Source organism: Heterodontus francisci, chromosome 15 (genome assembly GCF_036365525.1).
Source record: "Heterodontus francisci isolate sHetFra1 chromosome 15, sHetFra1.hap1, whole genome shotgun sequence".
Lineage (NCBI taxonomy): Eukaryota > Metazoa > Chordata > Chondrichthyes > Heterodontiformes > Heterodontidae > Heterodontus > Heterodontus francisci.
In genome coordinates this window covers 83,102,482-83,120,014 of record NC_090385.1, presented here as the reverse complement: position 1 = coordinate 83,120,014, position 17,533 = coordinate 83,102,482, and the positions used below count along the sequence as shown (strand labels likewise).

The following is a 17,533-nucleotide window of genomic DNA, read 5'->3' as shown; positions in this document are numbered from 1 at the left end:
ACAAATTATTTGAATTCGAGATATAAAGGCCAAGCATATGCTTGAAAGGGAAAAAAATGCAGGGCAATGGGAAAAGAGCAGGGGAGTGGGACTAATCAGATAGTTATTTTAAAGGGATGGAACATGCACAATGATCTCCTTCTGTGCTGTATGATTCTATATTTAATTCTAAGCCAAGTAAAGGATAATTCATTTTCTCAAGTCAGTTGTCTTTTCTGTTAACTTATGTTCTCTGTATTGTTGCTTTCTTTTTATATTTTACATTGCAATGGCAACTAATAGAATCTTATCTGCAGTTTTGCTAACAATACACTGAACGGTTTTCAATTTTGTGGTTAAAGTGTTATCCAAACAGAAAGTTCTGAAGAAGGGTCACTGACCTGAAACATTAACTCTGCTTCTCTTTCCACAGATGCTGCCAGACCTGCTGAGTATTTCCAGAATTTCTTGTTTTTATTCAAGAAAGAAAACTCTGTTGAATGAGTCATTCATTGAAGTTTCTCAATCATTAATATGCTATCCTGTTTTGTTACCCCCACTGAAATACTCCTAACAAGAGATCAAAAGAATCAAGGAAACAATACATTTTGCTAAAGAGAATATTGATTGAGTGAGACTATTTTGACACAATATTGAACAAATGCATTTACTCAAAACAGAAATATAGGGCAGGATTTTCCCAACCCACATGGAGAGGGGTTGGAGGTAAGAGGGTTGGGAAAATGGCGGGGGCGGGGGGGAGCTGCCAGATGCAGGCTGGGAACTGGGTTGACTTCATGTAGGCAGGCAGCCAATTCGTCCAATTAAGGGGTGATTTTGTGCTAGTGCCAGTATTTTACCGATGTCAGAGCAACACCTCTTCTGGACGCTCCATGCCCCAGTGACACGGCCGCAAGGATGAAAGGCCACAGCCTCATCCTTGAATAGTCCAGTGGAGGGGTTTCCACTCCAACCTGATGGTCTACTGGATTCAGGCCTCTTTAATTTATAAATTCTATGGAGGCAGCCAAGGGCGCCTCCATGTTGAGGCACCCGGATGCTTGCTTGCCTCATTCAGCAGTACCTACCTCTCCTGGAGGGGCCTCCAGCCAGACATTGCTGTGAGCCCTCTGATTGACCCTCCAGCATTGGGAGCCCGTTTGCCATCCTTAATAGGATAGTGCTCACGGAGGCAACCAATTAGGAGGCCACCTCCCAAACGGTTGCACTGGAGGGTATGCTGACAACATTGGCAGGCTCAGAACTCCCATATAGGCCCAATGCTGGGGTCCTGATGCCTGCCAGAAAATCCAACTCCATAGTTTTCAGTTTACAAGAAACAAAGGCAAATGAAATGCAATATGTTAAGGAATAAAGTTCATCATTTTTGTCATAATTTATTCCCACCTTTTACAGAATAAGAATTATGCCATTTAATAAGATTGATTAAATATTAGAATGCTGTTGTACAGTCACACTGCTATATTAGGAAGAAATGATGCTTGCATTTGATCTATATTTTTGATACTTCGAATTTCTGAGTATATGTAAGTGAATGGCACTTCACAAGTTCTTTCTTGTGCTCAACTTTACTGGAACTGTGTGTTTTTGGGTATGACAGAGAGGTGGTGTGTATGTCACTTCTTGGGAAAGTTTCAATCGGTGACTTCTCTTGCATTTGGCTGACCAAATAGAGTTGACAAATAGGTTTCTGAAGGTTACAGCAGGAATGCCAAAGACTCTATTTGTGAATGAAACAAGACATCCCAGTCTTAAAAGTATAAAGTCACCTGTAGAAATTACTTTGTGCTCCATGTTACTGACACAGGCATGTTGGGCTGAATGACCTCCTTCTGTGCTGTAAGATTTTAGGATGCTATATAGGCTGCTACTTAACTGAATGCACAAACTTCAATTCCAGTCCTAATGATAACTAAATGACACATCCTGAAATAATTATTTCAAAGTATATAGCTTTAATGACCTATCTACATAGCTTAGGCACTTGTGTGATGCATTATTTACAAACAATCTTTGGTCAATATTTTCTTGGTCACATGATCATTTCACATTTAAGAAATGCTTTCTGTGTCCACTTTGAGTTGCAAATTACTGTTACGTAGCCAAAACAATTCAAGTACAAAGTGGTTATTTTCTATGCAATCAGTGTTCCTGATAACATATTAACTTTGCCACCTACGCTTTCATGAAGAAACGTGTTTTTAGCCCTAACTACAGTCGCCAAAGCAGGATTATGCAGGACTGTCGTTCACATTAACTCACTTCACCTAGTAATATATCCTTCTACATCTGCAGTGGTTCAACATTTACTTTGAGAAAAAAATTCCTACATTACACTCCAGATAGATATGTCTGTGCTTATTCAGTTCTGAGATCACTCTTCACTGATTAAGCACATACGTTTATTACGTGGCACATCTACAGTTTTGTCATCTATTTGCAGGTCAGCTTAAACATGGAGTACCCGACAATTGGCACATATCTGAATAGTTGACTTAACTGGCAACCAGCAGCATACTTAATGGGTTACAGCCTGCCTCTTTCATCAGATCTCTGGGGATCTGAAAGCTCGGGTCTTGTTTAAAGTCTGGCATTTGCATTTAGTGTAACACTAAACCAGACCTGTCTGCATATTGATGTGTAGTGGATAGGACTGATACACAAGGTGTGGCTGTCCATGTGATATGTAGTAGTTGCTAAAGCTCCGGTCACTGACATAAGGGGCAGGTTGATAGTAGCAGGTGACATTGGCAGTATTTGGAATGATATTCTGTTCCCCTAGTACTCTCAGAGCCAAAAGGGTGATCATGTTCAAGGTCTGCCTTCTCTCATGTCCCATCAAACAGACTGTGCTTTCATTCACAACTTGGCGCAGTGTCATCAAGTAATCATACTTGCTTTTCTCTTCACCAATGAAATGGTTCCGTAAGTAGGATTCAATCTTCCTTTGCTGCTCAGACACATCTGGAAAGTCAATGAAAAACCTTGAGCACATATAACGTTCCAAGCCTTTGATTTCCGCATCAGATGCTGGTTTAAATTCACGAACCAACAGGTTGCTGTATTTAAGTAAGCCACCACCTCGAATCTCTTCAGGGTTTCTTGTGGCAATTAGTTTGTATCTCAAATGATCCATTGCTTGTTCAAAATCTCCATACATGCTCTCTGCTATGACAGTTGGATGGGACTCCTTTGTCATTACGTCTTCTGGACAACTGAAAAGAGTTAACAGTGAGTCCAGAATTATTTGGAAAGAGTCTACACTAAATTCAAACTGTCGCCGTAATGAATTAACAAACTTTAGTTCAACATTTTTCCCACTGTTGTTGGACAAGGAGATGAGACTCCACCGATCATGATCATTGGAAACTTTAACCATTTTCTGAACATATGCCTCTTTCAAAGTAAGCCTTGTGATCTTTTCTTTATTCACACCTTGTGGTAGAAAGTCCAGAAGACAATCCAATACTACTCCCTTTACTAACTGGAACTCTTCCTCTCCAGGCAACTCTACTCTAAAGATAATGTCAAGGTCTTTGTAGCTTGATCCATTTTGCTTCACAAGGATGTGACTTGCTGTTGAGCCATTGAGACGAACGTCATGGACCATAATCTCATTCTCTTCCAGGCGATCCTTCACAACATGAATTATGTCTTTTGGCTTTATTTCCAGCGTGGGAAAGTTGCCTCTTCCATGGATAGGTATGACATCTGTTAAGACTTGATTCAAGCTCTGAACTTGTTCCCAGTTAAGGTTGTTGAATCTGCAGTCAAGAGTTTCATCCATGATGCAGGCAGCTTGGTGAGTCTTTATCTGCAAACACAAATTAAAAATAATAAAATCACAGTGACAAGTGATAAATTAAACAATGGTAACATTTCATACGAAATTTTGCTCATTCTAACTTTACTATGGACAAACACACAAAATGTGAATGCGATTATTTTAACCTGCTCATTTTATTACTTGTCAGGTGAACATACTTCAGTCATAAACTCATGAGCTGAAGTTAGAACTAATATATCTGTTACACCAATGTGCGTTGTTGAATGTTAAAGTATCTGTTACACCAATGTGCGTTGTTGAATGTTAAAGTAAAGTTAACCTCTTTCTTTGTTAAACTCAAGAAAACTTGTCCGGTTGGTTCTTGTTATGAACACATCAAGTAAGTAATCAAACACCTACTGAATTGACCAGTACATCCACTTTAAGAAAGAATTAAACCTGTTGTGGTCAAACAATAAGAGGGAAAAGAGGGAAACCCTTTGGCCCCCCTTCACTTAACCGTAACATATCTAATATATAACTTTCAAAGACAATTTTCATCCTAGGTTTAATCAATCGCCAAAACCTTTGAATGTGTCGAAACATGATACCACAGTAATTTGTCCTAATCCTAGAAAAGTCTTTGAAACCCAAACATGGCACTCATTTACAAAACAGTAAACATAATTTTAATGTTACATTGGATATGGATGAAACTATCCAAAAGAAAAGTTACAAAACCATTAATTTTAAAACTTCCATGTGTGGAAGAACACCCTGAAAATCTGAACCCACTGCTCGGAGTCCTGTCCTAACTACTGAAAAACAGCAACCCAATTGAAAGCAGTGCTATCATTACAGGAACTATGCTTTATAACACAAAAACAATCAAGATAAAACACTAATGAAGTAACAAAAACAAAACTCTAATGACTTTATGACCCCTCTGTCATCCCCTCAGTCATCGTCTAGGATCCAATGAGCCTAGTTTGAAAACTTCTAACCAAGAAATTAAGGAACATTATGTGATTTTTCTGGGAATATACTACATCGCATATTAGATTGAAAATCATTGTGATTGGTACTATTGAACAAATGTTTAATCTGTATGTATTAAATCCATCTATTTGCTACTTTAATGAAAGTGTTAACCTGTTCAATACGTAGAAATACATAGGAGTTGCAACACAGAAATAAACTATTTATCTCAACAGGTCTTAGCTGATGTTTACCATCCATGCAGGCAAATAATTCTAATTATTCTTAAAAGTTGTAGCATTTTCTCCATTGAGTCAGAAAGTTGTAGATTCAGGTTCCACTCCAGAGACTTGAGCACAAAATCTAGGCTGACACTTCTGGATGAGAGATTAAACTGAGGCCTTATCGACCCTCCTCTCGGTGACATAATAGATTCCATGGCACTATTTCAAAGAAGGGCATGTCCCTGATGGCTTGGCCAGCATTTGCCCCACAACCAACATCACTAAAACAGATTATCTGATCATTATATCATTGTTGTTTATGGGAGCTTGCTATGCACTTATTTGATTGCCACATTTCCCTACATTGCATCAGTGACTAAATATCAAAAGTACTTAATTGGCTATAAAGCGCTTTAAGACATCCTGAGCTTAGAAAAGGTACCATAGAAATGCAAGTTGATTCTTTTTGTTTCTTTAGTTATATTTACCCACTTAGTTCCCATATCATTTCAATCCTTTTTCCTTCCTCCACCAATCCAACCTTGAATGTTCACATAGCTTCTGCTCAATGACTGAGCTTGGCAATGAATTCCACATCCTCACAATTCTCAGTTTAAAGACGTTTCTCCTGCCCTCATACCGTCATAGAGTCACAGAGTTATACAGCACAGAAACAAGCCCTTCGACCCATCATGTCCATGCCGGCCATCAAGCACCTGTCTATTCTAATCCCATTTTCCAGCACTTGGCCCGTAGCCTTGTATGCTATGGCGTTTTCAAGTGCTCATCTAAATACTTCTTAAATGTTGTGAGGGTTCCTGCCTCCACCACCCCTTCAGGCAGTGTGTTCCAGATTCCAACCACCCTCTGGGTGAATTTGTTTTCCTCAAATCCCCTCTAAACCTCCTGCCCCTTACCTCACATCTATGCCCCCTGGTTATTGACATCTCCTGTAGGGGAAAAAGTTGCTTCCTATCCACCCTATCTATGCCTCTCATAATTTTGTATACCTCAATCAGGTCCCCCTCAGCCTTCTCTACTCCAAGGAAAGCAACCCTAGCCTATCCAGTCTCTCTTCATAGCTGAAATGCTCCAGCCCAGGCAACATCCTGGTGAATCTCCTCTGCACCCTCTTCAGTGTAATTACATCCTTCCTATAATGTGGCGACCAGAGCTGTACACAGTACTACAGCTGTGGCCTAACTAGTGCTTTATACAGCCTCATCATAGCCTCCCTGCTGTTATATTCTTTGCCTCGGCTAATAAAGGCAAGTATCCCATATGCCTTCCTAACCACCTTATCTACCTGTGCTGCTGCCTTCAGTGATCTATGGACAAGTACACCCTTTCACCCTCTGTACTTCCTAGGATCCTACCATCCATTGTATATTCCCTTGCCTTGTTAGTCCTCCCAAAATGCATCACCTCACACTTCTCAGGATTAAATTCCATTTGCCACTGCTCTACCCATCTTGCCAGCCCATCTATATCATCCTGTAATCTAAGGCTTTCCTACTCACTGTTTACGATACCACCAATTTTCATGTTATCTGAGAACTTACTGATCATACCTCCTATATTCATGTCTAAATCATTAATGTACACTACAAACAGCAAGGGTCCCAGCACCGATCCCTGCGGTACACCACCGGACACTGGTTTCCAATCTCAAAAACAACCCTCAACCATCACGCTCTGCCTCTTGCCACTAAGCCAATTTTGGATCCAATTTGCCAAATTGTCCTGGATCCCATGGGCTCTTGCGGGACCTCAATCTCCCATGCGGGACCTTATCAAAAGCCTTACTGAACTCCATGTAGACTACATCAACTGCTTTACCCTCATCTACATACCTAATCACCTCCTCGAAAAATTCAATCAAATTTGTTAGACATGATCTCCCCCTGATAAAGCCATGCTGACTATCCTTGATTAATCCCTGCCTCTCCAAATGGAGATTAATCCTGTCCCTTAGAACATTTTTCAATAGTTTTCCTACTACTGATGTTAGACTCTATTCTAAATCTCTTATTTTTGAACTTGTATCTATAACCCCTCATTCCTGAGTTCTCAACTGCTGGAAAAAAGGCATTTAAAGCAAGTACCTTGATATTTCCTCTAAAATAGCAGAGAGAGAAATTTGATATGAGTACATTCTTACAATAGCAGTAATGTCCAGGTTTGCAGATGTCCTTAAAACATGGCCTGAAATCAAATATTGTGATAACATTAAAAACAAATCCACCATGTCATTTTGGCTGCTGGCTAAACCGAAACATAGGAAGTAGAAACAGCTCGATGAAAAAAAGACCAAGGTCCATCTAGTTCGCCTTCTACCATTCTGGTAGGTGCATGATAAAACATTAATGGAGTTGTTGACTAATCTTAGCAACCAATCCCCACCAGTCTGTTGCATTGACTTACCACTCGCTCGCCAAAATAATGACATCCAAAGATTTTTTATAAATTTATTAACCCCACCCCCACCCCCGCACAAAACCCATCCATCAAGAAAATGTTTCTCTTTGCAAAATGGTCACATTTACATCTCAGCTCTGCATTTCTTGTGGAAATGGGTCATATGGCTATTTTCAGGATTTGCACATACTGAAATCATGTACTGAGCAGACAACTCATTATCAATTACTCTATTGTAACCCAGTTGGCACACAGATCAGGTGCTGGGTCCATAGGAATTTAAAACTTATTATCGGATAATGAAATACTTTCTAATTTTGAGAACCAGATGTCAACATTAATAATTTCCAGGATTGACATAGTAGAGGTAGATGCAGAATAAAGCTTTCTCTACTCTTCCCAATGATACACAAACAACCATGCCTCAGAAATGCATCATATTCCTTCCAATATGACATTTTTCAATTCCTACACAGCATCTGTTCTGAGTAAGATGACAGTTTTATGATGTGGGTCCTTGCACATTAGGAAGTAACTTGGGACTGCTAAACTCCTATAGGAAAGCTACAACAGAGGAGACTTTCATCCATAAGTCCCACAGGAAAAAGCCCTTTATATACTTTTTAATCCAAAATACATATTAATTTATTTCTTTGAAAAAAAAATCACTGCACTTATTGCAGGCTTACATAATCTTCAACATTCCCTGAACAAATGACCTATTTCCAGCTCTGAATAGATTAATGATACTTCTTCTTCTGCTTCTTCTTTGGCCTCCTTGTCTCGGGAGACAATGGGTAAGAGCCTGGGGGTGGTCAGTGGTTTGTGGAGCATCACATGGAGTGGCTATAAAGGCCAATACTAGAGTGACGGACTCTTCCACAGGTGCTGCAGAAAAAATTGGTTGTCGGGGCTGTTACACAGTTGGCTCTCTCCTTGCGCTTCTGTCTTTTTTTCTGCCAACTGCGAAGTCTCTTCGACTCGCCAAACTTTAGCCCCGCCTTTATGGCTGCCCGCCAGCTCTGGCGATCGCTGGCAACTGACTCCCATGACTTGTGATCAATGTTACAGGACTTCATGTCGCGTTTGCAGACGTCTTTAAAGCGGAGACATGGACAGCCGGTGGGTCTGATACTAGTGGCGAGCTCGCTGTAAAATGTGTCTTTGGGGATCCTGCCATCTTCCATGCGGCTCACATGGCCAAGCCATCTCAAGCGCCGCTGACTCAGTAATGTGTATAAGCTGGGGATGTTGGCCGCCTCGAGGACTTCTGTGTTGGAGATGCGGTCCTGCCACCTGATGCCAAGGATTCGCCGGAGGCAGCGAAGATGGAATGAATTGAGACGTCGCTCTTGGCTGACATACGTTGTCCAGGCCTCGCTGCCGTACAACAAGGTACTGAGGACACAGGCTTGATACACTCGGACTTTTGTGTTCCGTGTCAGTGCACCATTTTCCCACACTCTCTTGGCCAGTCTGGACATAGCAGTGGAAGCCTTTCCCATGCGCTTGTTGATTTCTGCATCAAGAGACAGGTTACTGGTGATAGTTGAGCCTAGGTAGGTGAACTCTTGAACCACTTCCAGAGCATGGTCGCCGATATTGATGGATGGAGCATTTCTGACGTCCTGTCCCATGATGTTTGTTTTCTTGAGGCTGATGGTTAGGCCAAATTCGTTGCAGGCAGCCACAAACCTGTCGATGAGACTCTGCAGACACTCTTCAGTGTGAGATGTTAATGCAACATCGTCAGCAAAGAGGAGTTCCCTGATGAGGACTTTCCGTACTTTGGTCTTCGCTCTTAGGTGGGCAAGGTTGCCACCTGATCTTGTGTGGAGGAAAATTCCTTCTTCTGGAGACTTGAACGCGTGTGAGAGCAGCAGGGAGAAGAAGATCCCAAACAGTGTAGGTACGAGAACACAGCCCTGTTTCACGCCACTCAGGATAGGAAAGGGGTCTGATGAGGCGCCACTATGCTGAATTGTGCCTTTCATATTGTCATGGAATGAGGTGATGATACTTAGTAGCTTTGGTGGACATCCGATCTTTTCTAGTAATCTGAATAGACCATGTCTGCTGACGTGGTCAAAGGCTTTGGTGAGATCAATGAAAGCAACGTAGAGGGGCATCTGTTGTTCGCGGCATTTCTCCTGTAGCTGACGAAGGAAGAACAGCATATCAATGGTCGATCTCTCTGCTCGAAAGCCACACTGTGCCTCAGGGTAGACACGCTTGGCCAGCTTCTGGAGCCTGTTTAAAGTGATTCGAGCGAAGACTTTCCCCCTTATGCTGAGCAGGGCGATTCCATGGTAGTTGTTGCAGTCACCGCGGTCACCTTTGTTTTTATAGAGGGTGATGATATTGGCATCGTGCATGTCCTGTGGTACTGCTCCCTCGTCCAAGCACAGGCAAAACAGTTCGTAGAGTGCTGAGAATATGGCAGGCTTAGCACTCTTGATTATTTCAGGGGTAATGCCATCCTTCTCAGGGGCTTTTCTGCTGGCTATTTCCAAATGACCTATTTCCAGCTCTGAATAGATTAATGATACTTATGGACCAAAATACCTCTTTTGTGCACTTCATGATGACTGAAACTAACTACTATTATATTTTCCATGAATTGAGTTTGTGTTCTTAATTATTTTTCATATTCATGTAGTCATTATTCTCAAATCCCTGTGACTCCCCTACTTTTCACACACTGGCATTATTTCACACCATTGTTCAGCCATGTGAAAAGCTGAGGACCGAGCCTCAGTGGGAGGACAGCAGTCACTTAATATGAAAAGGCCCTGCCAAACTGTAACAGGAATGCATACCCAATGATAAACATGTTCCCAGGACATTTAACCCTGAATGTGTCCACTAACCTACCTAGAGTCCATTCCAATTGTTGATCACTATTTGTCTGAAGAAGTCCTTCCTGACATTAGGAACGTGCGTTCGACCAGTTTGCCCAGTTATCACTTGAAATAGCATTGGTTGGATTGCTACTTCCATGGCACCATTTTGTGAATGAAAGTAGAACATTTCCTCTTAAATGACCATGAATTAAAACACCTGCTGAAACTTAAGACACAATGGATGACTTCAGAAAGTGTTTTAATATATACTACGCCAAATGTCACAATTGAGATTAGTTTCACACGATCAAATGCCACTTAAGTATTTAAGGGAAATGTTACCATCTTCTTATCATTGGGGTCCCATTGTTGTAATTCCAAAATTTATTAGGAGAAATAAAAGGTGTCTAACTATTAAAACACTTTCTGTTGTCATCTACTGTACCTTAAGTTTCAGAAGATGGGATTAATATACTCGCAGTATCTGCCTGTGTTCTCTGCTCTTTATTTCCAACCAATGAAAGAGCTTGACCCAAAGATGAAGAGCAGACATCAGTACCATAAATCCAGCATCTTAAATAGGCAAATGTAAATATTTTTAAGAAATCGTTAAGCAGTATTTTTATTTACTTTCGACTTGCCAGTCAGAAAAACAGGTTAATGAGAAGGGTGGATTTTCCTGTGGCTTCTGGCTTTACTTGAAATGAATAAAATTAGCCTGGGTTGCAACACAAAAAGTAAAACTTGCATTAATTTCCTTCTTGTTAGTCTTGAACCATGAAAGGTTATAGATATGCCTTTCATTGTTAAATCACCATTAAAATTGTGGGCTGTATGTTCTGAGAACGAATGTGAGAAATCTTCATTTGAAACAATTGCATTCTGCTATTGGTATTAATAAGGTTCATTAATTAAGTTGCTCTTAAAGTATAATGAGATAGCATTGCTCATTTAAAAATACTTTTACCTCTAACACAAAGACATATTTCCTTTATAACTAAGCTGCATCCTAAAAGCAGCAAGAACTAAATCTGTTGTTTATTAACAGTTATCTATATTTAGCAACATTCAGTCATTGAACCCCTCCCACCTATTCTCTTGTCATTCAACACATACACCACATCTCCATTCAAAAAGGTCCTTATCATGAAGATGGAAATAAAAACAGGTATTACAGAATCATAAAGGAGACCATTCCACTCCATATACCTGTGCCAGCTTTTTGTAAGAGCCATCCAATTAGTCTCAAGCTCCTACTCTTTCTCCATAGCTCAGCAATCGTTTATCCTTTGCAAGTATATATTACATTCCCTTTTGAAAGTTACTGTTGAATCTGCTTCCAGCACCCTTTCAAGTAATGCATTCCAAATCGTAACAACTAACTGCATATTGACCGGGATCAGCAGCCTCTGGGCTAAGTAGAAATCATTGAATACTTGAAAATAAACAGTGAGAGAAAATTAAAATTGAACCTTTAAACGTTCAAGGTTGACAGATGAACTGATGGTGGTGTTTAAAATGTTAAAGGGATTTGAAAGGGTAGACATGGAGAAACTCTTTCCTCTAGTGGGGGAATCAAGAATGAGGGGACGGAATCTTAAAATTAGAAAAATTTAGGGACAAAATCAGGAAGCACTTTCTCTCTCCTCAAAAAGGATGTTAGGACGATTGAAGTTTTCAAGGTTGAGATAGATTTTTGTTAGGCGAGGGCCTCGCGCAACATGGAGCAAACGGGGAGAAGGTGCAGATCAGCCATGATCTGATTGAATAGCGGGGTAGACTGAATGGCTCCTCTTGTTCCTAATGATGTAAAGTACATGAATTAAACAGCACTGTTGACATCGTGAATTCCACTTCTGACGCAAGCACATCCATTGACTTGGCCTGTAGGTCAAGTTTATCAATTGTGGTGAAATTTGTATTCCAGTGGTTGACATGATAGCACTTACAGGCTCACTAATATGACATATTAAACAATATGTCCTGTAGTTAACAGGATTGTGATCGCGGTACAAAGCAGCCATTAATCCTCACTTCATATAAGTGGGCAGGGCCATGGTTTAAAAAATGCTACAACTCCAAGACACATTCTGCTTGTTGTTGGTGCTTAAGAATTCTGGAAATCGTGAGGATGAGGATCTAATAAGATGGTTGTGTTCTCCCGGCCGGAGTAAATTAATCACAAGCTCGCTACTAATAAAAGCTGCGCCACCAAGCGAAAAGGAGGACGTGCAGCGAGTGGCAAGAATCGATGATCAGCTTTAAAACAGTGTGATGATTACACCAGTATCTCTGCTCCCATGAACAACTCAAATGTGTGCTTTTATTTCCGTCACTGGGCGAGGATTGTATCAGAATTCCCAGAATCTTTCTTAATTGTAAATATCTCTGATGGTTATAAATGCCCTCCCTTTACAGCTTTACTTCCCTCCAGTCTTCTTTATGATGGGATTTGAATGTATTTTTGACCAATATTTCATAATGATTGAAGTGTTACTGAATGTAGTAAACAGGCTGAGCGGGAACATGCCGTAGGCTAACAGGTCCATTCATTGATAGCATTACCTGGCAGTCCAACATTGCTCATTGTGAACGCGCTCCAGCGGGTCAACAAGCAAGTAAAAAATAACGAACTGTGGGCGAACCTCGGCAGATTGTCTGGCTTTACAAATGATAATTAAATACAAGAACCAGTGCCTATATAAATACCCGCGCACACGTATCCATACATTGTTTCATATGTTCTGTAATGTACAAGTTTTACTCACTTATCCCACGACATGCAAACTGTTCTGTATGATTATTCAACGTCGGCATGTTATACAGCTAGGTGAATGTGGACAGAAACTGCATAGGGATATGGTAGAGCCGTATATCATCACGTACATCACCGTATTGATTTCCAGTGCTGCACAATCTAATGCAATTCTTCGTCTTTTTCAACCCAGCCCCTACCTAAAACGTTGCATCGGAAAGGTTCAGTGAATAAACCCGACCGGCAAGATTCTGTTGTCTATGCATTATCTGGATTAATGTTAATATTAATATTGGCTGCTCCCCCTTTATGCCAAACCCGCCGGTGTCCTGTCCAACGCATTGTTTCTATTAATAATTAAGATTGAATGAAATGAAGAATACAACACGGTCTACAGGTTGATGGGGAATAGAAGACGGAGCCGATCCCAGGCATCTACCAGTTGTATGGGTGACCCAGTTTAAACTTGTGAAATTGCGCGAATTCCCCTGTAGTTATTAATACTGACTCCTGACACTGAATTATAGGAGAGCTTTGTCCAGTGAGATTTAACTTCCTCTGTTCTTCACAATAGAGATTCAACTGGGATCAATAAGAGGTTATATCACAAACGGCACTGATATTGTCTCAGTGTCTCAGTATTAAACAGTGAAATCAGGGGGATTCTACAGTAGACAATGGAAAGATCCGCCACACAGGGAACACACCACAGAGAGATACTCACCAAGATTAGAGTTTAAAGTGCCGGCAATGAGCTGATGTTGGGAGGTTCGGGGACAAGTGACTGAAGGAGGTTGAAACTAGTGCTCGTATGTCGGACTCTCGCTTTCTGTGCGCAGTTGTCGGATCCTATTCTCGGACTCACTCTCTGGCTGCAGGTATTTGATCCAGATTCGGAACTCACGCTCTGGCTGCAGGTACTGGGATTCGGGTCTGGGACACTTGCTCTTGTCTTAGGTTTGGATCCCAATCTGGGACTGGCTCCCAGGCTGCAGATGCTGGATCCGATCTGTGACTCTCTCTCTTGCACCAGATGTTGGGTCCGGATCTGGGACCAGTTGCAGTCCAGGCTCAGTGCGCGGCAGGGATCTGTCCAGGAGAGGCTGGTACTGAAAGAAACCTCTGTGTCAGTGTGTTTTCTAGCCCAGTCCTTGGAGCGTAAAGCTGTTGTCCTGGAGATGCTTTCGTCAGACATTTAAGGTGGTCCCATACAAAAACAAATCGGCGGCACTTAAATGACACAAGAGAATGAAAGGCACGTCCCCAAACTGACAAGCACTTGACCAGTGTCAGTGAAATATTTCTTATTGGGTTTAGTATAAATAAACAGTGTTACACTAGGAGACTGAGGCTCTCCATTGCCGAGCCGATTTATACATAGATCTGCGTCATGATCTTTATAAATGTGAACAGCTCGGCATCCAGTCACATCATTAACTGCCCCGACACTGACCTCACTCACATCATTAACTGCCCCTGACACTGACCCCAGTCACATCATTAACTGCCCCTGACACTGACCCCACCCACATCATTAACTGCCCCCGACACTGACCCCACTCACATCATTAACTGCCCCCGACACTGACCCCAGTCACATCATTAACTGCCCCCGACACTGACCCCACTCACATCATTAACTGCCCCCGACACTGACCCCAGTCACATCATTAACTGCCCCCGACACTGACCCCAGTCACATCATTAACTGCCCCCGACACTGACCCCAGTCACATCATTAACTGCCCCCGACACTGACCCCACTCACATCATTAACTGCCCCCGACACTGACCCCACTCACATCATTAACTGCCCCCGACACTGACCCCAGTCACATCATTAACTGTCCCCGACACTGACCCCACTCACATCATTAACTGCCCCCGACACTGACCCCAGTCACATCAATAACTGCCCCCGACACTGACCCCACTCACATCATTAACTGCCCCCGATACTGACCCCACTCACATCATTAACTGCCCCCGACACTGATCCCAGTCACATCATTAACTGCCCCCGACACTGACCCCAGTCACATCATTAACTGCCCCCGACACTGACCCCACTCACATCATTAACTGCCCCCGACACTGACCCCACTCACATCATTAACTGCCCCCGACACTGATCCCAGTCACATCATTAACTGCCCCCGACACTGACCCCAGTCACATCATTAACTGCCCCTGACACTGACCACAGTCACATCATTAACTGCCCCTGACACTGACCACAGTCACATCATTAACTGCCCCCGACACTGACCCCACTCACATCATTAACTGCCCCCGACACTGACCACAGTCACATCATTAACTGCCCCTGACACTGACCACAGTCACATCATTAACTGCCCCCGACAGTGACCCCAGTCACATCATAAACTGCCCCCGACAGTGACCCCAGTCACATCATAAACTGCCCCCGACACTGACCACAGTCACATCATTAACTGCCCCCGACAGTGACCCCAGTCACATCATAAACTGCCCCCGACAGTGACCCCAGTCACATCATAAACTGCCCCCGACACTGACCACAGTCACATCATTAACTGCCCCCGACACTGACCCCAGTCACATCATTAACTGCCCCCGACAGTGACCCCAGTTACATCATTAACTGCCCCTGACACTGACCCCAGTCACATCATTAACTGCCCCGACACTGACCCCAGTCACATCATTAACTGCCCCTGAATCTGACCCCAGTCACATCATTAACTGCCCCTGACACTGACCCCAGTCACATCATTAACTGCCCCGACACTGACCCCAGTCACATCATTAACTGCCCCTGACACTGACCCCAGTCACATCATTAACTGCCCTGACACTGACCCCAGTCACATCATTAACTGCCGCTGAAACTGACCCCCTTCATATCATTAACTGCCCCTGACACTGACCCCAGTCACATCATTAACTGCCCCTGACACTGATCCCAGTCACATCATTAACTGCCCTGACACTGACCCCAGTCACATCATTAACTGCCCCTGACACTGATCCCAGTCACATCATTAACTGCCCTGACACTGACCCCAGTCACATCATTAACTGCCCCTTTAAGTGACCCCAGTCACATCATTAACTGCCCCCGACAGTGACCCCAGTCACATCATTAACTGCCCCCGACAGTGACCCCAGTCACATCATTAACTGCCCCTGACACTGACCCCAGTCACATCATTAACTGCCCCGACACTGACCCCAGTCACATCATTAACTGCCCCGACACTGACCCCAGTCACATCATTAACTGCCCCTGAATCTGACCCCAGTCACATCATTAACTGCCCCGACACTGACCCCAGTCACATCATTAACTGCCTCTGAAACTGACACATTCATACAAACATACATACGAACATACGAATTAGGAACAGGAGTAGACTACTCGTCCCTTCGAGCCTGCTCCGCCATTCAATAAGTTCATGGCTGAACTGATTACTGTACATTTCCACCCACCCCCAAATCCTTCCACCCCCCCTGCTTATGAAGAATCTATATTCAAAGACTCTGCTTCCACTGCCTTTTGAGGAAGAGAGTTCTAAAGAGGCACTACCTTCTGAGAAAAAAAAATCTCCATCTCTTTCTTAAATGGGCGACACCTTATTTTTAAACAGTGACCCCTAGTTCTAGATTCTCCCACAAGACGAAACATCCTTTCCACATCCACCCTCAGGATCTTATATGTTTCAATCAAATAACCTCTTACTCTTCTAAATTCCAGTGGATACAAGCCTAGCTTGTCCAATTTTTCCACGTAAGACAGCCTGCCCATTCCAGGTATTGGTCTAGTAAACCTTCTCTGTACTGCCTCCAACGCATTTGCATCCTTCCTTAAATAAGGAGACCAGTACTGTATACAGTACTCCAGATGTGGTTTCACCAATGCCCTGAACCATGAGCAGGTGACCAAGCAAGTGGATGAGGGTAAACCAGTGGATGTGGTGTACATGGATTTTAGTAAGGCATTTGATAAGGTCCCCCATGGTAGACTTATGGAGAAAGTCAGGAGGCATGGGATAGTGGGGAATGTGGCCAGTTGGATTAAGAATTGGCTAACTGATAGAAGGCAGAGAGTGGTCTTAGATGGTAAATACTCAGCCTGGAGCCCAGTTACCAGTGGCGTGCCACAGGGATCAGTTCTGGGTCCTCTCCTGTTTGTGATTTTTATTAACGACTTGGATGAGGAAGTCGAAGGGTGGGTCAGTAAATTTGCAGATGATACAAAGGTTGGTGGAGTTGTGGATACCGAGGAGGGCTATTGTCGTCTGCAAAGGGACTTGGATAGGTTGCAGTGTTGGGCTGAAAAGTGGCAGATGGAGTTTAACCCTGAAAAGTGTGAGGTCGTCCATTTTGGAAGGACAAACACAAATGCAAAATACTGGGTTAACGGTAGGGTTCTTGGGCATGTGGAGGAGCAGAGAGACCTTGGGGTCTATGTGCATAGATCGTTGAAAGTTGCAACTCAAGTGGATAGGGCTGTGAAGAAGGCATATGGGGTGTTAGCGTTCATTAGCAGAGGGATTGAATTTAA

At 42.8% G+C, this 17,533-nt stretch overlaps 1 protein-coding gene across 1 annotated transcript; it reads right to left on the bottom strand.

Annotated features, from left to right (window-relative positions):
* Positions 1-2,611: 2,611 nt before the first annotated feature.
* LOC137377933 (terminal nucleotidyltransferase 5C-like) lies at positions 2,612-13,775 on the bottom strand. The gene is made up of 2 exons (XM_068048000.1): positions 13,709-13,775; positions 2,612-3,814 (listed from the first exon to the last, which is right to left on the bottom strand). The coding sequence occupies exon 2, from the start codon at positions 3,785-3,787 to the stop codon at positions 2,612-2,614; it is 1,176 nt and encodes a 391-aa protein (XP_067904101.1). The 5' UTR covers positions 3,788-3,814; positions 13,709-13,775.
* Positions 13,776-17,533: the final 3,758 nt, after the last annotated feature.